The 23,671-nt window shown below is 32.7% G+C and overlaps 1 protein-coding gene across 1 annotated transcript in view; it reads left to right on the top strand.

Annotated features, from left to right (window-relative positions):
* The window catches only part of MDGA2 (MAM domain containing glycosylphosphatidylinositol anchor 2), a 913,329-nt gene that overhangs the window by 549,735 nt on the left and 339,923 nt on the right, over nt 1-23,671 (top strand). The window contains exon 5 of the mRNA XM_061430940.1: nt 14,579-14,711. Coding sequence (XP_061286924.1) covers nt 14,579-14,711 — 133 coding nt within the window. The remainder of the gene's footprint in view (nt 1-14,578; nt 14,712-23,671) is intronic.

Below are 23,671 nucleotides of genomic sequence, written 5' to 3'. Positions count from 1 at the left end.
ACTCTGCTGGATACTTTCCTAACTCTGGCAGCATTACAATACTTCAAATACTTTTCTATTTGAAAAGATGTGTTTTTTTTTGTTTTGTTTTTTTTTAAAGCACTATATATTTAGTTGAAAGGTCAGAGGACTCAATGAAAAACAATTTGTTTGTTTTTCATGTAGTAGTTACATGTATCAAGTTACCTCTTGAAAACAAGTTAAATGAATGTATCCTAAATATTTCTTTGTCCATAGGTTTGCCCAGATTTCACACTAAAGTCCATAATTATACATTTGCTGTCTGCTTTGTTTTCTTTTTTGTGAGAAATATTTCTTAAAATATTCTGATTCCCACATTTGCAATGGTAAATTCACTTTAAGAAAATGAAGAAATGTATTTGAAATATATTTGGTTTTAGGGGAAAAAAATCTATCAAATTTTCTTTGTTCTTTTTCGATTTTGGCTTAGTTTAAGAATAGAATCATAATTATATAAAAGTTAATATACTTAGTCATCAAAAACTTATTTAATAAAAAGAACATTTGAATTAATTTTATATAGAGTGCATGTAATATGGAACATTCCTCTGTAATGCATTTTTTAAAAATTTTATTGAAGTGTAGTTGATTGAATTAATGCTTCTTGAGGAGACATGGAAGTTGTGGGAATTTTTGAATGCTGTAATTATAAAGATATTTTTTGACATTTACAAAAGAACACAAACCTAACTAACAAAGAAAAGATTTTAAATTAAAAAAAATGTACTTGGAAAAATTTTCAAAGTAATTGTGACTATTATTTTTTTAATTATATAGGTAACAAGATAAACAAGAATCTGACTACACTGTTAAAGTTTGAGGCATCAAATGTCCATAAGGAGAGAAACATATAACTAAATTTAAAATACTATAAATATATTAACTTCAGAATGTTAAAGATTTTTACATTTCACATCCCAGCTCTCTAATAATATAAGATTATCCTGAGATTATAAATTTCCCATCATCCCATTTTTTATTAAATGCAGCATTAAATACATATTTCAGTTCATTATGCAAGTTTTACTAAAATTCACTGTTTTTAGTTAGCAAAATAACTTAAAAATTTGTTAACACTATTTAGTAGCTTGATGTCCCTAAGGTTTAGAAATCTGAATAAATGATCACCTATCATCTATTTGTTTCTTCTATTGTCAGCTTCCTTTAAAATATAGATGTTGTTAAAATTCAGAAAGCATAATTTTCTGTTCACATGATATTTGCCATACTAAGCCAATTCTAAACACATATTCACTAAGTACTGAAGCACCATAGGCAGCTTCTTACTTGAAGAAGGGTCTTGTCACTTAAAAATAAACACATGGGTCTTGCCCAAATTTGGGGGAAACTTTTATGTTTTCCAAGCAATTAAGAATTTGTTTTAAAGTTTTAAATAAGCACAATCAAATTTTTCATTCATTCCTTTAAATTTGTTGCTGTTTCTGTGTTAGCAACTCAAAGAATGTATCTTAAAGAAGCTCTCAGACTAGTAGCTGTTGATTCTGCCTTTTAAAAGTTACTTATTTTCTCTTCTTTATGTTTCTCCCACTCTTTGTGAGAAAAGCAACTTTTTAATTTGAACATTTCAATACTGATACTTTCTTTAATGTAAATATTATAATGTGCTACATAACACATGCTTTTTCTGCTTTTTACTGTACTTGGAACTCTACTGTTTGGACCCTCCAAATTAATTATCTTAAAAAAGTGTTTAAGAAACAAATTGTTCTTAAAATTCTGTACTCTGGATTCGCCTGCTGTAACTGATAATTGCCAATAGCATATAATTTTAGCTTCTATTTTAAAATGTCTTTCCTGCCTTTGGTTACTTGATTATTTTATCTCTGCTCCTAAAATGGCTGTTTATTTATATCTGTTTTAAAAATTATGTAGAAGCAAGAGATGCTTCAATATTTTCATGTTGTATATGTACTTAATTTGTTATTATTAAACGTATTTTTTGTAGGCAAGATTGATAAAACTCTCAAACAGCAGCACATGGAAAGTACTTTTGACCACAGAGAATGTTGTCTTTCTCATGGACAAATGTTATTGTCATACCACACAAGCTGATATATTGCACACAAGTCCAAGTATTGTGGCCTACAAGACCATTTTTGATCTTGTTCCACCTTGTTCTTGCTTGTCTAACCTCCTATACCTCATTCACTGTTCTAGTCACACCCACTCTAGACATGCCCAGGGTCTGCATGCTCTTGATTCCTCCAATTAGAATGCTATTTAGATAACATGGCAGGGATCTTCTTAACACTGAGAACTCATCACCTGAGAAAGGCTTTCCCTGACAGATCTATCTGAAGTAACATCTCTTCCCTTTCAGTTACTCATCCCTAAAACTCAGTTTTTTTTGTTTTTTTTTTTTTTGGTTTTATTTTTTTCTACAGCACTAAAATTATAAAATTATCTTATTTGTATATCTGGACATAAACTCAATAGTTATAGTGACTTTGTCTTTTTAATAACTCACATGGTGCCTGACACATGGAAGAATCTCAATGAATATATTGAGCCAATAGTCCCATGAAGATGTCTGGATTTTTAACTAAGGAATGTGTGCTTAGTCACTCAGTTGTGTCCTACTCTTTGTGACCCCATGGACTAAAGCCCGCCAGGCTCCTCTCTCCATAGAATTATCCAGCCATGAATATTCGAGTGGGTTGTCATGTCCTCCTTCAGGGGATCTTCCCAACCCAGGGTTCAAACCCAGGTCTCCTGCATTGCAGATGGATTCTTTTCCATCTGAGCCACCAGGGAAGACCAAGGAATAGTTAAAATTATTAGTAAATCCTGAAACACTCTCTGTAACCCTTACTTCTTTTTCCCCACTAAAGAAAGCTTAGTGAAATGTGAATGAGAATGATATTAAAATTAAATCAGTTTTAGTGTATTTAATTTCTGAACTGTTGATGATTTTCTTGTGATTTTTAATTGATTTCTAGTCTAATTTCACTGGGTGGGAAAGTTTCAGTCCTTAGAAGTTGAGACTTGCCTGTGATGTACTTCCATGAATGATCCTTATGCACCCACAAATTGTGATTCCAAAGTTGTTGAGTTTCAGTTGGGTCATATTTGTTAATTTTGTTGTTCAGGTATTCTACATATTTCCTGATTTTTTGTGTCTGCTGTTCTAAAAGCTGTTGAGAGAATTTAGATAATGTCTATGACTGTGACTGTGGATTTGTCTCTTTCATCTTCATTTTTATCAATTTATGCTTTATATATTTTGAAAATATATTGCTAGACTTGCACAGTTAGAATTTTTATATCTTCTTAGTGGATTATCTGGAGAAGGAAATGGCAACCCACTCCAGTATTCTTGCCTAGAGAATCCTGTGGACAGAGGAGCCTGGTGGATTGCTGTCCATAGGGTCGCACAGAGTTGGACGCGACTGAAGCAACTTAGCAGCAGCAGCAGCAGTGGATTATCTGAGCGTATTATCTTTCTGATATTATATCTTCCTGGCAAGCTATCACTCAGAAAAGTACTACTGGCAGTGTTTCTTGCCTTATATCTGTTTTGTCTGTCATCAATTTAACTATACACACTTTCCTTTGGTTGGTGGGCCTCTTTAGGGGGTGGGGGAGGGTAATAAATATTCATTTCTTTACTTTCAAACTTCATATTTGCAACACATTGCTTATAACCAGAATATAGATTTTGTTGTTGTTTTAAGCCAGTGGATCTATCTTAACTTTTAGTACATTTAATCCAATGACTAATATTGATTTCTTTTTTTTTTTTTACCATGTTAGGCTATTCTTTTATTTTACTTCTCTCTCTTCTTGCCTTCTGGGTTTATAAGATATTTTAATGATTTCATTTTATCATCTATTTAACTAAACTTTAAAATTATCTTAATACCTTTTATTGGTTACCTTAAAAAATTACACCGTGCATGCTTAATTATTACTTTAGCTCTTCTTCAAGAATGATAGAACTTTAGAATAACTTAGCAATATTTACCCTTTTTATATTTTATGCTATTTTTTGTCTAGTACTTTAATTCTACATATATTTTAAAATCAACAAGACTTTTTTTGTCCTTTGAAATAACCATTATTTATTTAAATTTACCAATATATGTCCTTCTTTCCATTTTGCATTGTTTTTTATGTGTAAGGAAGCATTTGAACTTCAGCTTTTGCAGTTGGATATACATATGTTCTAGCAACATTTATTGAAAAGGTCTTTCTTTCATCACTGAATTTCCTTGGCACTTAAATTGAAAATCAATTGCCCCTATGTATTAGAGTATTTCTGAGCTATTTATTCTTTCCCATTGATCTATATGTGTTAATTTCTATAGATTTATAACAAATCTTAAAATGAGAAAGAATAAGTCCCTTAACCATGTTCATCTTTTTCAAATTGTTTTAGATGTTTTCACTTCTTTGTATTCCCACTTAAGTTTTAGGATCATCTTGATTTCTGTGGAAAGTGTGATAAGATTTTGAGTGAAGTTTTGTTGAATCTGTAGATCAATCTGAGAATAATCTAAGATATTAAAGTTATAGAATGAAGGATAATTGATATTGGCAATGTATTAATACCAAGCAAAGAAAAATCTGATCTGCTCCATTGTGGTTTTACTTCTCTATCATGTGTAGTATTGTTCTATGAAAATTCAAGAGCATATGTAAGATTTTTCAATACCATTTTTTTATTTTTTAGATACTGCTTAGAGTATTTTCATGTATATATGGATATTTATCATAAATGGATAGGAAGCTAATCATTTATTTAAGAAATTCTCAAGGGTTTCTTTAAAACAAATACCTCTTTGGTTAAGGGGTGCGTGCATGCTCAGTGACTCCGTTGCATCTGACTCCTTGTGACCTCATGGACTGTAGCCCACCAGGCTTCTCTCTCCATGGGGTATTCCAGCCAGAATCCTAGAGGGATCTTCCCGTCCCAGCCATCAAACCTGAGTCTCTTGCGTCTCCTGCATTGGCAGGCCAGTTCTTTACCACTGCACCACCTAGAAAGCCAGCTTTCGGTTTTGTTTTTCCACTGGTCCATAGTGTGTTTACTTTTGTGCAGAAACACAAATGCAGATGCCTACTGAACTATCTGGTACTGTAAATATGTGATCTGTGGGGGCTAGTATGAAAATAATAACTGGTTAGGCTTTCTGGGTACCCACTCCAGTGTTCTTGCCTGGAGAATCCCAGAGACGGGGATTCTGGTGGGCTGCCGTCTATGGGGTCGCACAGAGTTGGACACAACTGAAGCGACTTAGCAGCAGCAGCAGCAGCAGCAGGCTTTCTGTGTATGCCCGCTTTTTAGAAAACAATATACGACCTGTTGCTGCCAGAGTTCTATATCTGACCGTCAGGGTTGCCATTTTGAAGTTCTGCTTGAGTCCACAGTTTTTTCAGGAGGGGAGGACACATATGATAACATTACTACTTTTGTATAATTGTGAATATAGGGAATTATAGAATAAGCAGGATTTCTCTAAAAGTTATCTTGTATGAAAAAATTAGAATTAACACACTGATAATTCCAGGGCTCATTCCAGCCTCTAGGGCACATTTTTATAATACAGACACATAGGATGTAAAGAACACTTATTTACAGGGAAAGAACATGTATTAACCCATGAATTTATTTGATAACAAACAGCATTCTCTTTAGGACCTTCTAGCTGCACTGGAAATTTGGAAGCATGGTGAACTGTGATCATCCAGGAGGAGAAAGGAACACAGTAGATACAGCTTGTGGTCTCTATTTTTACAATGATAAAACAAAAAATTTATGTAGGTTCTAATTTACAAAGTTAATCATATCTAGTTTTTCCCTACATTGAAAGGTAACCCAAACATTTCTAAGCAACTATTCAGAATTGTGTAATTGAAATGAAAGCATCGATTATTTGGGATATATATCATAGTTGCTTTAGATTTAAAATTAACTTTGCTTTGTATCTTTAAAATGCTTCCCAATATTGAGGTTTTTCTTTTTTTTTTTTTTTGCCTTCCTGTAATGGCTTTGTAGTTCTTAATAAGATAGGAATGGTATTTACCAATACTTTTCTTTTTGCTTATCAGGCTACTGTGTATGTATATGTATTCTTATGTGTTAATGATTTCTTAGACTGTTGTTTCCCAAAAACTGCTACGTGTACTTTATTAGGAAAAAAACTTTCTATTTTAGTTTTGTTTGTTTTGGAGCACTGCAGTGATATTTTGATTTATTTTCATAGACCCTAAGGCCTCTGTGGCTACATAGTGTAAATAAGATCCAGTTAAAAATGATTGAGATCTGTTTCATACAAGGTTCAGGCACCTTTCTATCAGAGATACAGAGGTTACTAGGCAAGGCTCCTCCTAACTTTGATATTACAGGGAGAAATCAAAGAGAACATTCAAGATGGAAAGCATAGCATGTATAATATACAGAACAATGGTAATATCTTCAAAGATTGGCCACCCCTCTGGTTGGCTGGAATAACGATTGGTATATGGGGGCAGCAGTGAACCACAAAGCTGGAAAGATATACTGGGACTATATATACTGTGGATGGATTCGAATGACAGATCATGATCTGCTTATTTTTAATATTGGAGAATTACATTTGTTTTAAAGATATATGTTTTGCTGTTCAATAACAATGTCTTGTTTTTAATAAAAGAGAATTTCTAAGATAATGAGATACATCTGCCTCACATGCACATTCATACTAAGTTAATAACTATATCAACTTGAATTGAATATTTATTTTACCATACAGTAGAAATATAGAACCTTGACTGTACCTTTTTATAGATCATGCTTCCAGAATGAAATTGATCTGTGTTCCTGAGGTGGATATGAATTAATAAGCATATAAGTCTAAGAGGAATAATTATGCTTTTCATACTTGCACTCACTTAATACTGGGTATGCTGGACAGCATATATTGTTATCTATTTAGAAGTAAATAAATAAATTAACTTTTAGAGCTAAAAATGAGTGTGAATTGATTTTTTTTCTTTTTATTGATATATGAAAGTATTAAAAGAAAGTTCAAATTCCTTTTCTAAGTAAAATAGCAATACTGTTTCAGGTTGTGGGTATTATTTCATTAGGCAATAATCACCTTTGGTAAGGGGCTTCCCTTTATTTAAAAAGTAGTTTTAAAAGTTTAAATCTATGTGTTTCAAATAATCTTGTGAATATTAAAGAAACTTGTACTTAAATTTTACAAAATACACGTATTCTTGCTATTTCTCCAGAGCTTTTATAAAGATGTTCATGACATCATCTTGTGCATTGTAATTACACCATCTAATTGCAAGACTGAACATATTTACATCAATTATGTAATTAGTTATAATTAGGCTAATTAGACTAATTATACAATTAGACAATGATTAACTGAAAATTCCTTTTTACAAATCATAGAAATTCACATGAAAATATAAATCATTTTAGTTCAACCCAAATAATTCTGCATTCATATGATAGCTTAACTTTGGGAGACGGTGGACCTAGAAGTCACAGTAAGTTATTTCTCCATCCCATCTGTCCTTCTCATATGTTCACTTTGCTGCTCTGATCTGCATAAGAATTAACTAGGATATGCTATACATAAATTATTATATTTATTGAACCATATCTGTTGGTCTTTAAAGTGTAGGAATCATCTTAAAAGTAAAGTTTTAAAAACTCACTATTACTATCACTACCTAGTTTATAGTCTTTATTTTTAGATAACATAAACACTAGCAGCATTTCTAAGCACAAGAACTTAAGTATATATAATATTTCAAGAATGCATTCACTAGAAGAATGACCTCTTTATTTTAAAGGCCAGAGCTTCATTGCTATTGGTTTGAATGTACTTGATGGTTTCATCAGTCCCTTGGGGCTTGCTTCCTATTTACCTTTGCTTACTAATAGTGGACTGTTCAACTCTTCTGTGGATGGTCCCTAACTCAGCTTCTTAAATCTATCGTTCATCTTACCCTAATCTTAATATTTTTTTTCATTCGTACTATTAAAATTAGAGTCAACATGGTTCAGAAATTTTTACTGAACACATTATGTTCAGAACAATAAGTTGGATCTATTCTTTTATTTTTTAAATTTTTATTGGACTATAATTGATTTACAGTGTTGCATTAGTTTCTGCTGTGTGTGTATGTGTGTGCTCAGTCATATCTGACTCTTTGCAATCCCATGGACTGTAGCCCTCCAGGTTCTTCTGTCCATGGACCTTTCCAGGCAAGAATACTGGAGCAGGTTGCCATTTCCTACTCCTGGAGATCTTCCCAACTCAGGGATTGAACCTGAAGTAAACCATCTTTATATATGCATATATCTCTCCCCTTTGGACATCCCTTCCTCCTCCCATCCCATCCATCTAATTCATTACAGGGCACTGAGCTGAGGTCCTTGGGCTTTACAGCAGATTCTCACTAGCTATCTATTTTCCAATTGATTATTAATAAGTTAATAAGTTTCCAATTGATTATTAATGTGGCAAGTATTATAGAAAGGGCAGAGAAAGTCAGGGGAATGTTGTAAGAAATACAACATCATAAGCAAAGGGTAGAATGTGCGGTGGGAAAATGTGGTCTAATTTTTGTAGATTTTATGTTTTTGTACATTTTATTTTTGAGTCATTATAATTATACACTATGAACACCTTACTTCTTGTAGAATACGATCAGTGGGAAGACCAATTTTAAGTACATCCTGTCAATCAACATATATTTATTAAGCAATGATACAAAAGGCTCCCTATTCAGTATTCTGAGTGATATAAGATGACTCTGCCCCTAGGGGGTCTCATGATTCAGTTAAAGAACATTTCATCACGTTGAGTAATAACTTACAACCAAATACTAAATAATGAGTTATAAATAGATATTTTGGTATGAAAATGTAATAGAAGTTACAAAGAAAGAGAATTTACTTCTGAGAAGGTCAGAAAAGACTTGGCTTGTTTGACTTTGTATGAATAGAATGCTAGATTTCTAATTTAAAAAAATAGATATGAAACAGGCAACAAAGGTTTACTGTATAGCACAGGGAACTCTAGTCAATATCTTGTAATAACCTATGATGCTGCTGTGCACCTGAAACATTGTAAGTCAACTGTACTTCAATAATGTATATAATATATTTACAAAAAAATAGACTTTACAGAGTAGATACAACTTTTTTTTGAATTGCACTTCAGTTTATTACACCTTAAAAAGATTCATATCAAGCAGTAGTTTTCTTTAAAAAAAAAACAACAGCAGAGTTTAAAATTATGAAAAGTCATCTTAAAATAATGATGAACTAACTTGGTGTGAATAAATATTAAATAAAAATAATAAATGAATACATAATAAATTAGTTTGTGTGAGGAATAAGGAAAAAAAGTAAAAATTTTCTTGGACTGCATGGAGTCTCAAATGAGCCACTGAAGGTTTTTGAAATAAACTTTCAGAGTAGGAGAGCTATTCAGGGTTTTCTAGCATGACAATCAGAGAAGGCAATGGCACCCCACTCCAGTACTCTTGCCTGGAAAATCCCATGGATGGAGGAGCCTGGTAGGCTGCAGTCCATGGGGTCGCTAAGAGTCAGACACGACTGAGAGACTTCACTTTCACTTTTCACTTTCATGTATTGGAGAAGGAAATGGCAACCCACTCCAGTGTTCTTGCCTGGAGAATCCCAGGGATGGGGGAGCCTGGTGGGCTGCTGTCTATGGGGTTGCACAGAGTCAGACACGACTGAAGTGACTTAGCAGCAGCATCAGCAACATGACAATGACATGATGACGATGCGTATGGTGGGAGTATGCAGAGTGATTAGAATAAAGTAGAACAGCAATTCTCAATAGTGGGCAGTACATTACTTTAGCCAAAATAGACACTCAAACTGTGTTTGTTAAATTCATGGTTGATGAGAGTCTACAGCAAATAATATGCCTACAGATTGAAGAGTAAAGGCCATTTATAAAAGAAAAACTAAAAAATAATCTAAGGCATTTGATGCCATTGAATGTGAAGTAATGAGAGACAGTGAAGAGTGAATTATGACAAGAGTCTTGAGTCTGGAATAGGGGAAACTGATGGTGGTGATCATTAAAATGTAGCAGAATGTCAGAAGAGAAAATTTATATGAGGTGAGGCAGTAAGTGTAAGTAGAGTGCAATGATGAGCTCATTGAGTTTGTATGACCTTCTATGTCTTGCTGATGAAAATCTTTGTCAGGCAGTTATCAAAATACATAGATGAGGTCAGAGGTCAGAGTTATAAATAGAAATGGTGGGCGAGGACATTCATAGAGAGGTCAAGGGGAATCCAAGAGAGAACAAATTCAATCTGGAAATGAGAGACAAGTCTAACTTGTTTGTTGGCAAAATATGAAGTGGCTTTTTTGGGGGTAGGAGCTCTGTATTGCAGGAAGAGTAGAAGTCAGTAAAGGAAAATAACAATAAAAAGAAGAGTCAGAAAGAATTAGAAAACCAAGATAGAATATCTTAAGAGATCCAGATGGGATGTGGAGACACTCAAGTGCAAGAGTGTAAAGTAATGGCTAGCAAACATTGCAACTAAAAAGAAAGGAAAATTTTGGAAAAGCAGAATTTCATTAATTGCAATACTATTGGCCATTTTTCCCAAAAGTGTGTGTGTTTTGGCTTAGAAATTTGTTAGGTATCTATACATAAGTGCTAATTGAAACCATGATAATGCATCAGATTGGTTTAGAAAAGTAGTAATAGTAGAAGTTTGCAGACTAAAATTTGTATAATAGAAAATGAAATAAATGTAACCAAAATGTCTCTAAATTATTTTATTTATAATTTTGTACCTACACACAAGGTGCTGTCAAAATAGCAAAGGTAATCTAAAGTATTAGAAGGAAGTGGAGAAGTATACACACATAAAAAGGAAATGAAGATTTATTAAGATTTATTAAATTTTAACAAAAGAGATTATTAGTGACACTGAAAGTTTCAGTGAAGTGTTGAAAAAATATCCATAAAATATGGATTAAATATAATTTGCCAGTGGAAACAGAAACAAGGAACACTGGCAGAATATAATCAATTCTATGTAAATAAAGAGACTTTATCATCAAATATGCATCTAAATGGCATCATTTATTCTTTTATATATTTAAGAATTGTTATCACTGCCTGGTTCATTTTAGAATACTGACTATATTTATTAATGTCTATTGAATTCATATCAGGCACCAAGCGGAAATAAATTCTGGGGAAATAAATATGTATAAGCAAAACATTGAGTGGTGAAATATAAGTATTCATAGTACTTTTAATTGCAAAAGAATTTGTTTAAAAAGTATCTCACCTATGATAAATCCTCTGCCAGGTGCTTAGGACTGGAGAAGGAAATGGCAACCCACTCCAGTACTCTTGCCTGTAAAACCCCATGGACGGAGGAGCCTGGTGGGCTGCAGTCTATGGGGTCGCTAAGGGTCGGACATGACTGAAGCGACTTCACTTTCACTTTTCACTTTCCTGCATTGGAGAAGGAAATGGCAGCCCACTCCAGTGTTCTTGCCTAGAGAATCCCAGGGACGGGGGAACCTGGTGGGCTGCCATCTATGGGGTCGCACAGAGTCGGACACGACTGAAGCGACTTAGCAGCAGCAGCAGCAGGTGCTTAGGACATACTACTGAGAACAAGACAGACATAAATGTCTAGCAAGGGGGGAGTATGGCAGAAAATAAATCCATTACCAAAATAAGTGGAAAAAAGAAACTGTGTTATAACAAGATATAAGCAGACCTCACAAAAAAGGATTCCTCTTTTTCCAGAAAGTAAGGAAAGACTTACCTGTGGAACTGAGGAGTGTTGGGATTGAAGAATGAGACAAAATTTGTTATGCATAAAGTAAGGAACCAGGCATGTGCAGAGGGTCTGTGGCCACAAGAAGCTGAGTATGTGGAAGACATTAGGAAAATGAGAGGAGACAGGAGAGGTGAGGCAAATGCAGGTCACAAAGGCTTGACAGTCATGTTAAGAATTATTATGTTTATTTTTAAGAACAATAACATGGCATTCTTTTGATTTAAGCAGAGAGAGGGCATAATCAGATTTCCATGTTTAAAAAAAAAAAGTCCTGATTCTAGATTAGATGATCGTATTTGCTTGGATTCTTAAGCTATACTAAGCACAATCAAATTTCTCAGCTGAATGTTGGGCTTAGAGCATTATATTTAAATATAAATAAAAAATGTTCAAGATTGGATGTGTTGCAAGGTCAATAAGAGAATCTGAGATGGAGATACTGAATATATGAATATGAAATAATAATTGAAAATCTAAGATTCCTGTTGCTAAAAAAAAAAAGAGTAGATTTAGAGGAAGAGACTTGAAGTCTGTTTCGGGATATGTTGAGTTTTAGGTATCTACGAGACATAAAAATAGACAAAATACACGTAAAAACTTTGCTTTATACATCTGAAATTGAGACAGTTCTGGAATAGAGATAAAGACTTGAAGAAAAAGGCAGGAATACTAACTCATATATATGGAATTTAGAAAGATGGTAACAATAACCCGGTGTACGAGACAGCAAAAGAGACACTGATGTATAGAACAGTCTTATGGACTCTGTGGGAGAGGGAGAGGGTGGGAAGATTTGGGAGAATGACATTGAAACATGTAAAATATCATGTAAGAAACGAGTTGCCAGTCCAGGTTCGATGCATGATACTGGATGCTTGGGGCTAGTGCACTGGGACGACCCAGAGGGATGGTATGGGGAGGGAGGAGGGTGGAGGGTTTAGGATGGGGAACACATGTATACCTGTGGCAGATTCATTTTGATATTTGGCAAAACTAATACAATTATGTAAAGTTTAAAAATAAAATAAAATTAAAAAATAAAAAAAAAGGCAGGAATATAGGGCTTGCAGTATAAATTCATCAGCAAGGATAAAATCATTTAAGGAAATTTTATAAAGTGTGATTAACTGTGGAACAAATAGAATTCCAGAGAATACCAACAGTCAAGTGTTAAGGGGAGAAAGAGAAGTAAAGAAATCTAAGCAATGATATTCAGAGGTACGAGGAGGAAGACGTAGTATCTTGTTCAAAAAATTATCTGAGTCAACTGGTTCTAGTATAACATATTCTTCCTCTATGCTTTCTAACTAAGCACACTTTTATATGCATTGTATATAGATAATATGAAAGCTCTGTAATATATTGAGAACATGTTTTAAATATAAATTCTAGAACAACACACACTGACTCTTTGTATATTCTGTGGGGTATATTTGCATCTGCTTATACAGAAAAAATGCAATGTCTTTCATACAAAAAAATTTAAGATATGATTATTATTTATCCTAGAGAGGAAAATATTGTTTTAAGGTGTGACTGTTTTAAGACTGAATTTTACCAATGAATGAAAGGAGTTAGCCATATGCCTATACACACTGAAGAATATTCGAAAACACCATGTACCTGCCTATGCTTTTTTTGTGTGTGGGGTGTGTTTCTTTTCTTTTTGTTGGCAAATGAATAGGCCATGTCTTACGTATTAAATCACTAAGTATTCTGATTCTTTTGAATAATGTATGAAAGTATTGTAATTTTTAGGACTTGAATGAAGTCCTTAAGTAAAATAAAAGAAACACATGGTTCTGTACAGATGTTATCTGGAAAAATTAACATTTTGAAAGTTGCTATACCAAATAAGATGTCATTGGGAGACATTTTTACCATCTCCATAATTAAGTTACTTGTGAGAGGAACTATTTTGAGAGATGCATTAATAACTTTAGCTGGTAAAGAAAAAAATCCCAGGAGACCTTATTTGAATTGGGCAAGTTTTTTTCATCATCTTATTGTTGTTGGTGGTTCTTTTTATCTTTTGCATAATTTCAGTGTTTTTGTATGGGCTTTTTGGTTCATCAAGAGTGGATAAGACATTTTTGACAACTTGCCTAATTTGAATTTATCTGCAATCCTGCAGATTTACTCAGGAGATTTAAAGTCCTGAACGTAAAGTAACAAGAACAAAAATAATATAAAAACATCATGAATACTCTTTAAATGCAGTTTTAGATCTATCATCTGCCGTTGCTCCATATACACAAAATATTTATGTATATAAATTTAATTATCTACTATTAGATTGACTTCATTAACTTTGTTCTACCAACAGTGTTTCATTTATTGTCTCATCTTCAGAATCCTTTTCTTTCATAACATTTCATGTTGAAGTCTGCATAGATTACACTGTTTGTTGAATAGACTCCATTATTAAGTACACTGTTCTGATCTTTGCATAATAATTTGCATGACTACCACCAGGAATAGATCCTCCCCTTAGGAAGCTGGTTTGCAAAGAAATTGTTATGAATTTTCATTGCTGTTTGTTAGCTTTTATCTCCAAGCACATGGCAGTATGATTTTTAAAAGCAATATATTTTTAATATTTAGGGCATTTTTCTTAAATAAATGACAATCTTCCATATTCTGATAATATGATTTAAAATACAGTGTCATGATTCATCCATTTATTAATTTGGTTACCACTGACTTTTTCTAATGACTTTTTCTACATTTTCAGGGTGAAACGAAGATTTTAAAACTAAAGAATCTTCGACCACAGGACTATGCTAATTATAGCTGCATTGCTTCAGTGAGGAATGTATGTAATATCCCTGATAAGATGGTGTCATTTAGACTTTCCAATAAAACAGGTATGGAACTACAATCTGAATGTTTTATGTTCATTATCCACAACAAATGTTTTAAAAGTCTCTATAACTTTTTAACAGACCAAACGATTTCTATAGTATATGTAGGAACAGTGTCTTTTCTTTCCAGAAAATTCTGTGATACATTAAAAATTTTTTATAATTGGAAACTGTAAAATTTAACTGCAATAGACTCCCATGTAGGGTTTTTGTTTATATAGCAAATCAAATTATAATTCCTTAAAATAATGCTTACCTAGATATCACAAATCAGCCTGTATTTTGTTCAAAGAAATTTCAGAGAAATACTAGATTTTTCATATGAAAATTTATGCTCCAAGTTGCTAAAAGTGTTTTGTGATTCCAAAGCTGAGTAAAAGAGCCTTTCCCTTACTACGTTTAATGTCAAGAAAGCTAATTGGTAATTTCAGGTAGGTATTTTTAGGAAATTATTTTTGTAGAAAATGTCAAAACATTAACAAGATTTCTACTTAAGTTAGCCTATGTTTAGTAATATAGACCTCAGAATAATTGCAAACATGTTGAGAAGAAATGCTTGAATGAAAGAGCAAAGAGAGAGCATGTGAATGAGCTACTTTTTTAAGTTTGTATATAAAAAATCACCATAATAAATTAGAATTTGAATGAATTTTGAGAAATTTTCAGTGGCAATTAATGAGTTTTTGATCCTGTGTTATTATATTAAAAGTATAGTACTTTAAAAAGTGCTTTACCCATTAACAAAAACCTTGAAAACTGTAGGGTTTGGTTTTCTTCAGTTTAGGTCCTGGGTCTGCCACTTATTAGCTCTTATTAGATCTTGTTGATCAAGTTACTTTACTCTTCTTTGCCCTAGTTTCCTCATAAACTCATAAAGTTATAGGAAAGGATTTATGAGTTAATGTATAAAGAATACACTAAGGGACATACTTATTTGTTCCTCTGACAATGAGCTAGTAGTTAGCAACTCCATCTACTCATTTGGTAGAATATTAAATCTAGGGCTTTTTGGAAAGATGAAAAAATTGTGTGCTCATACTTTGACCTGTAAAAGGTCGGTTTTCATTCCAGTCCCAAAGAAGGGATGCCAAAATGCCAACGAATGTTCAAACTATTATACAATTTGCTCACTTCGCATGCTAGCAACGTTATGATCAAAATCCTTCAAGCTAGGTTTCAGCAGTATGTGAACTGAGAACCTCCAGATACACAAGCTTGGTTTTGAAGAGTTGGAGGAACCAGAGATTGAATTGCCAATATCCTTTGGATCATGGAGAAAGCAAGGGAGTTCCAGAAAATCATCTACTTCTGTTTTGTTGACTATGCTAAAGCCTTTGAGTGTGTGGATCACAAGAAACTATGGAAAATTCTTAAAGAGATGGGAACACCAGAACACTGTATGTGTCTCCTGAGAAACCTATATGCAGGTCAAGAAGCAACAGTTACAATCAGACATGGAACAACCAACTTGTTCAAAATTGGGAGAGAAGTTCAACAAGGCTGTATATTGTCACTCTGCTTATTTAATTCTATGCAGAGTACATCTGCTTTTTTAACTTCCACACTGGGCTGGAGGAAACTCAAACTGGAATCAAGATTGTAGGGAGAAATACCAACAACCTCAAATATGCAGATGATACTACTTTAATGGCAGAAAATGAAGAGACCCCTCGGCTCCATCCTGGATGCCTGAACCATAGTTACTCCATTTTGATTTTTAAATGCATCCTTTTTATTAATGATTAAGGCAAATGTACAGTGCATGTTGACAGATGATAAGACAGGGTGTTCTAGTTCAAGCCAGATCATGTGTAAGCCAAGCTGACTTCACCATATCTCAATGTGTGTGAATATTTCTTCAATTCAGTGAAATGAGGAATAGCGTGATAGTGGATATATTATTACTTATGTTATAGCCTTGCATTTGAGAAGTGCTTTATTAATTTTAAAAGTATTTAATGCTTATCATTTAAGTTTACCTTTATAACTACTTAGATGTAAACAGGTGAGTTGTTTTAGTCACGTGTTTTCCCATCACCTGACACATAACAAACTGGCCTACAGCAATTAAAATATTTTCATTTGGACCTACTATATCTCACAAAGTACTCTGCTCAGAACTGTATAATAACATATAAATGGGAGAAGGATTTGAAAATAATAGATATATATGTATACCTGAATCATTCTGCTCTACACCTGAAACTAACAGAAGCTTGTTCATCAACTGTATTCCAATATAAAATGAAAATTAAAAAAAAAAACAAAATTTTTGATTTAAAAAGTATCCTCATTGGGTTGTTTTGAGGATGAACTGAAGTAAGACAAACAAAAATTCTTAAAGATTAAAGTACAATAAAATTGTATTTTTTTTTATGCTGAACATATGTGTAATTTTATTACTTTCCAATTTCCACAGCTAAGAAGAGATGGAGATAGGCTTGGTCCCAATGTTTGAAGGGTTATTTTAAAATAGGAGACTGACTAGCTATTCAGATCTTTTGTGGATCTGAGAAAATGAACTTAAATCTCAGCCATAGTGTTTTATTAGAAATAAATGATTTATCCTAAAGTGGAAAGGAAAAGATTATCACAAGAAGTAATAGGCTTTCCAACTCCTAAAGTCTTGTAAAGCAGCTGGATGACTATTTCCAAGATAATTTTTAGCAATCATTAGCTCAGAAAGCAGAGATTTGACTACCTGTCCCATGAAGAACACAAGATCACTTTCTGGTCCATTATTTTTTAAGCAAAATTATTATATGTCTAGACTGAACAAACAAACTATTATTCTCTTTTATGAATATTTTGAATATTCTCTTTTATAAATATTTCACAACATTTAGGTTGACAGTCATTACAAAATGAGCTTCAGAGTTATGGTAAATAACCAAATTGAAAAATATAAACTTGTACCTTGTTTGATTCTGTGTTGACATAATCAGGTATGTCATGTGCCTGGTGAATTTTTGAATTTTTCATATTCAAATCAGGTTTGCTTAAGCACATTTCCCCTCTGGTTGTGCTCAAAGTTAGAAGAGTCCATGAATTTCAAATAAGTTTTCATCATCTCCATGCAAATTGGCCTGTAAACTAACAAGTAAGTCCATAGTTCTACTACCATCAGGAGATCCTAAGTCACCACTGCCATAACCAATATGAGAGTCAGGTATTTTTAAGTTTTCCTTCTTGTGAATTTCTAAATAAAAAGTTCTCACACTTCTTAATGTACACAATGTCAAGGAAAATGTGTAACTTTTGAGGGAAAAGATACTCTATTATAAATATTGTAATGTTTGATTAATCTCCTTTGTAATATACTTAGGAAAGTATAACTTTGGAAATATTAATAATTTTTGTATAGAGATCAAATAATTTACTAAAAATGTATATTTTGTATAGACAAAATTTCATTTTAACATCTTTATAGTCAAATAAACTTTTAAATTTCAATCACTCTATCGATTGGACTTGCACAATGCCCAAATGATAAAGCATGTGAAGATGGAAATAATGTCTGCTGTGGATGAGGGTTTCTAAAAGGTTTTTCAGCAGAACAGTTGCATCGTGTAGTATAGATTCCTAAGCCTATTCCACACCTACTGAATTAGAATTTCTAGGGAATGACCTGGCAATGTATACATTTTAACATATATAAATGCTTTGGAAAACAAATGTCTTTATTGTCAGACTGTTTTCCATGAAACTCTTACATTTTGTGAATAGAAACTTCCATTGATAAAAATCAATATTCTAGACCTGCTTAAAAAAGCAACTACTAGGTGTCATAAGCAACTGCTAGGTGTCATTTTAAAAGTCAGTGTCATCTATAGATTTACCAATAATGTGTTTTCTTAACTTTCTTACTATGAATTAGCATCATGGTAGAGCTTGAAATTATGTATCTGTCATGGAGTATCCAATCATTTGTTGGTCTCTGTTGACTACTTGCTATGCTATGAAAAATTTTCTGTTACATAAATATTATTATTATTTATCATACTAATCTAGCTGTCTTAGACCTCATCATGAACAATTCATAGAATTTTATAAAACATAAGATAGCATGTTTGTTGATTTTCAGTTGTCATAACCTCATAGCAAGGTCTAAAAATCATTTTGATAGTTTTTCAACTCCCTTTTGGAAGAAAATGAATATTACCTTTTGATTGGTAAATTCTTAATGTCCTTGTATTTTTCATAGTTTATTAAAATAAACCTGTTCAAATTTGAAAATTTAGAATATTAATAAATGAAAATATATTTTTAAATATCATAATTATGGTAACTATAAACTGAAATTTCTCAGATTATGTGTATTTCTAACACGAGGACACCTATAATTTATAATTAAACAGATTTAATTTATTTCAATATATTTCAAGCACTTATATGTTGATGACGTGATTTCAAAGGCAAATAAGAATTAAGCATGTTATTTTAGGATGAAATACATATTTTGTACCTACTTGGGAGGTTATGATGAATTCCATAAAGAAATGAAACAGGTGGGGCTAATTTTACTAAATTATATAGGTCTTCTGATTCAGTCTGCTCAAATTTGGCATTTATAAAATTATCCAATTAGGATGTTTTCCATAAATGTGTATCACATCTAGGAACCAAGTCATCCCAAAAATATTACTGACTATAGAAATACGGGAAACATCTACATCCTCCTTCTCTTCTGCTTTCTCTCTTTCTTCTTTCTCCATTTTTTTCCTCTCTAATCTGTCCCAGTAAATTTTACCATGGAAAAAGAAAGAGGTTACGAAACATCTGTTCCCTTCATTATATAACTATTATCTGTTCTTATTATTTTATATAACCTGTAGAACAGTTGTAATGCTCAGCAATTTTTGTGAGACCTAACATAAAATGTTGTGTATGCTGTGATCTATTCATGGTAGTTATCGTCTATGTTTAGAGGAATTTAAATTATCTAAGTGTTATGATTAAATAAATAATACTTCAGTTATTGGAATTTTATGGAGTTGTCTGTAATAGGAATAGTGTGGACATAAGCACCTTCTCTTGTAAAATAGTATATCCCATTGTCATATATAACTAGTAAAAAGATGAAAGGAAATGACTGGGGAAACTTCTCTGTCATCTGTACCTGAGTACTAACCTTATAAATATTTCTTAGCCGTGTGTATATTTGAACTTCTTTACTTTAGGTGAGCTCCACAGCATCTAGCCAAACAGGTTATTAGCACCACTTATTAAAAGAAAAAGAAGAAACAGAAGGAAGAAAAAGGAGAAGAAATGGAAAAAATGTTTTATTTTTTATGGTAAAATCTTGGGAATATGAATGCTTTAGCAGATTTTTTAAAATTATACATAATGCAGGTTTTCTAAACAACAGTATTTACTACTAAAGACACCAAAAGAATACAAGCAATACTAGTACAATCTTAATGATAGGCCATATAATTAGAGAATGAGATGTTTCCTACACCTCTCTTGCATGAATTTTGAAGTTCAAAAGCCTAAGGTTCATATTTGTTTTTCTCAAATTTGAGATTTTATTTAGCTTCTCTAAACTTGTTTTTCCCCTCTTTAAAATAGAGATGACACAGAGATCCATATTATTTTGTTTTATAGACTGTAAATGCCCTTAAATGAAAAACTTTTAGAGATTCCAGCACATAACAAATCCAATAAATGGTAGTCATCATTGGGCTGTTAACCTTGATAATGGAGATAAAGGATAAAATCAGTATCATCAGTAATCATGGTGAGATGAGGACAAGAATCTTAGATTTTTGCTAGGATATGGTATATAGCTTCAGTCATTGATTACTAGTCTTCAAATAAAAATTACTTTTATCAGTGGATAAATTAAATACTACTATTCTCCAGGAAAATCTATAAGAATGAATACTTCTTCTGTCATATTTCCATCAAACTATAATTGACAAAATGTTTATCAGAAATATAAAATACTATTCTTTGAAAATGATAAGGAATTAAATAAACTTGCACTTTTGTTGATATGTAACAGATTTTTCGTCTGAGTGCTCCATCATTTCCTATGGTAATTGAACCTATATATGCCCTATCCTCATTAATGTAGCTTCATAATATGAGCATACAGATCTTGAGTATGCAGTGAATCTGGGGACAGAAGCAATGGTCATTATGGGGCTTCAACTTTGGTCTGTCTGAGACGATTTTCTGAATAACAATGTGACCCAAATTTTCCAAAATTCTATTACCATAGTACCAGGAAGTATGCATATTTCTGGGATCTCTCTACACCTGTACATTTTATTGTCCTAGCAATGAATTTTTCAAGTTCACTACATCCAAAGTGAACTTAGACTCTCAGCATGAACTCTTATATACAATATTCCTCATAAACTATTAACTTGCCCAGAAGACATCATAACTCAGATATAGTAGATAGCTAAGCAAAGATTAAAAAAGAAAAAAAAAAAACTGTTAATCAAATGAAAGGCAACACTATCATAAAAGGGGTATAAATTATTGAAATCCTATTTTTAAAAATGAAAGTGTTGGTTACTCAGTCATGTCTGATTCTTTGCAATCCCATGGTCTATAGCCTACCAGGCTCCTCTGTCTATGGAATTCTCCAGACTACTGGAGTGGGTTGCCATTCACTTTTCCAGTTGATCTTCCCTACCCAGAAATAAAACCCAGGTCTCCTGCATCGCAGGCAGATTCTTTACCATCTGAGCCACTAAAGAAATATTGCCTTACAACTTAACCAAATACTTTGAAGTATGTCAAATAGTCTGTATTTTAGCAAACATCTAGAACAATTCATTGATGATATTTCCCAGCTTTACACAGTTATTCTTCAAATGCTATTAAACTATAATTATAATTAAACAATTTAAAAGTTACTTACAAGAGTAAAGGAGTTCAAGTCATGTGATATTTCTTTCAGCAAGTTGGGTGAGATCATGCTAAAATAAAGCAATAGAATTTTTACACTTTAGAACAATTAATTTTTCATTTTAGATTGCAGATTTGTAGGCCTTGGCTTAGTACTTAATAAGGTTCTGTTGTTCTAGTGAAACTGCTGAGAAATGTGTTATTATAGATAATAATTCAGTTGCTGGAAATGCACTTTAAGGTTCTTATATGGTTTTGAACTTGCCATGTACAACTTGTAGTTTGGAATGTTTTTATGATCATTCACTGACAAAGTTGATTTAATACATTACTGGATCTCATGATGATATACAATAATTTCCATAAGTGCATGTAGCTAATCCCATATTTTTTTTTACCCCAAATCCTAGAATAGATTATATCAGTGGTCTTGAGGGTTTCCAACCATCCAAGTTTGTCCTGGATTCAATGAAGGTCTCACATCCTATAATCTCAAGCAAGCTAGTATAATTGGCCGCTTAATAATCTAATTCACATGCAGCCTACCCTCATATGGAACATGAGTCTCAATGTCAGTTGTTAACACTGGTTCACATGCAGCCTTAAGCAGCTCTACATAAAGAAGCATTTGTAAGAAAAACCAAGGTGTAGATCCTGACTCTCCCCACTTGTGTGACCAAGTCCTTTGACTCTTTGAACCTGCTTTTTGCTAAGCCATGTTGACAGCGTGCTATGGGTGGATAATCGGTTGATAGAAAGAGAATATTTACTCTCAGATTTCATTTTTATTTGCATGGTAACACTAACATCAATGGAAAATTAGTTGAAATGAGATGGCTACAAAGAAGTAGATACAGCCTATATGTACACAGATACTCTTAAGCTCCAACATTGATGCAGGCAAGTTTCAGGCTTGCAGAATTTGATAAGATTAATACCTCATTGTGCTGTTGTACTTTCATACATGAGGCTTACATTACTATTTGAGAAAAAATAGCAAACAAATAACCCATGGAACTCATGAACCTTCTTGAGAAAATTTTTGCAAATCTTGAGCCTTCAATATTTTGTTTACAAAAAGTCACTGGCAGAGAGGTTTTCATCTCATTCAAGAGAAGATATATTCTTGGTCACTGTCCTGCCTCCAGCTCTAAGACATTTAAAAGTACACATTTCCCCATAGAACTTTACCTTATTACACAAACTGAAGATTAAATGATATTGTATTTAAATTGCCTGGAAAATGGTGGGCTCTAAGTATTGTGGTATTATGGTTGTGAGATAAAAAAAAATTACCATTGTGAAGAAATCAATGAGGAGTTCCAAAATCTCATTTAGCCCTTTGGTTGTCCTTTTTTACTTATTGAAAGTATCAGTGTTACAATAGACTACTTTGTGCTTTTCAGCAGAAATATTAAATCACAAATTCCAACATTTTCAATGGTTACAGAAATAAGTGAATATCAAATATTAAATATAAATTATCATATTTAGCTGTGCTGTGCTACATTACTTCAGTTGTATCCTACTCTTTGTAATCGTGTGGACTGTAACCCACCAGGCTCCTCTGTCCATGGGATACTCCAGGCAAGAATACTGGAGTGGGTTGCCATGCCTTTCTCCAGGGGATCTTCCCAACCCAGGGATCAAACCTGTGTCTTATGTTTCCTACATAGACAGGTGGATTCTTTACCACTAGTGCCACCTGGGAAGCCCCAAAATATCATATCACTAATATGTGTATTAGTAATGAGTAAGTTTTTACATTAGTTCTGCCAAATTTTTATAAAACCTTTTGGTAATGTACTTACTCTCATAATGAAGAAATCGATACAATTTATATTCCTACCCTTTCTTAAAATCAAGTATACTAATCAGTACCAAGTAAATGTAAATTTTAAAAAGAAGTAGAGATTGATTATTATCTCATCAGGAAACACTTCTAGAATAAATTTTCTAGTTTAAAGAACAGGAAAAATGCAAACAACTTTTGTTGAGGGAAGGAATGTGCCATAAATATCTGACTTTTTTTCCACTGATATTCTGGTATGGTGAAATACACATATTATTGTTAAAACGTCATGCTGAAATATTTGTTT

This window comes from Bos javanicus, chromosome 10 (genome assembly GCF_032452875.1).
Source record: "Bos javanicus breed banteng chromosome 10, ARS-OSU_banteng_1.0, whole genome shotgun sequence".
Taxonomy (NCBI): Eukaryota; Metazoa; Chordata; class Mammalia; order Artiodactyla; family Bovidae; genus Bos; species Bos javanicus.
The sequence above is the reverse complement of the archived record's forward strand: the minus strand, read 5'-3'. Positions and strand labels throughout refer to the sequence as shown.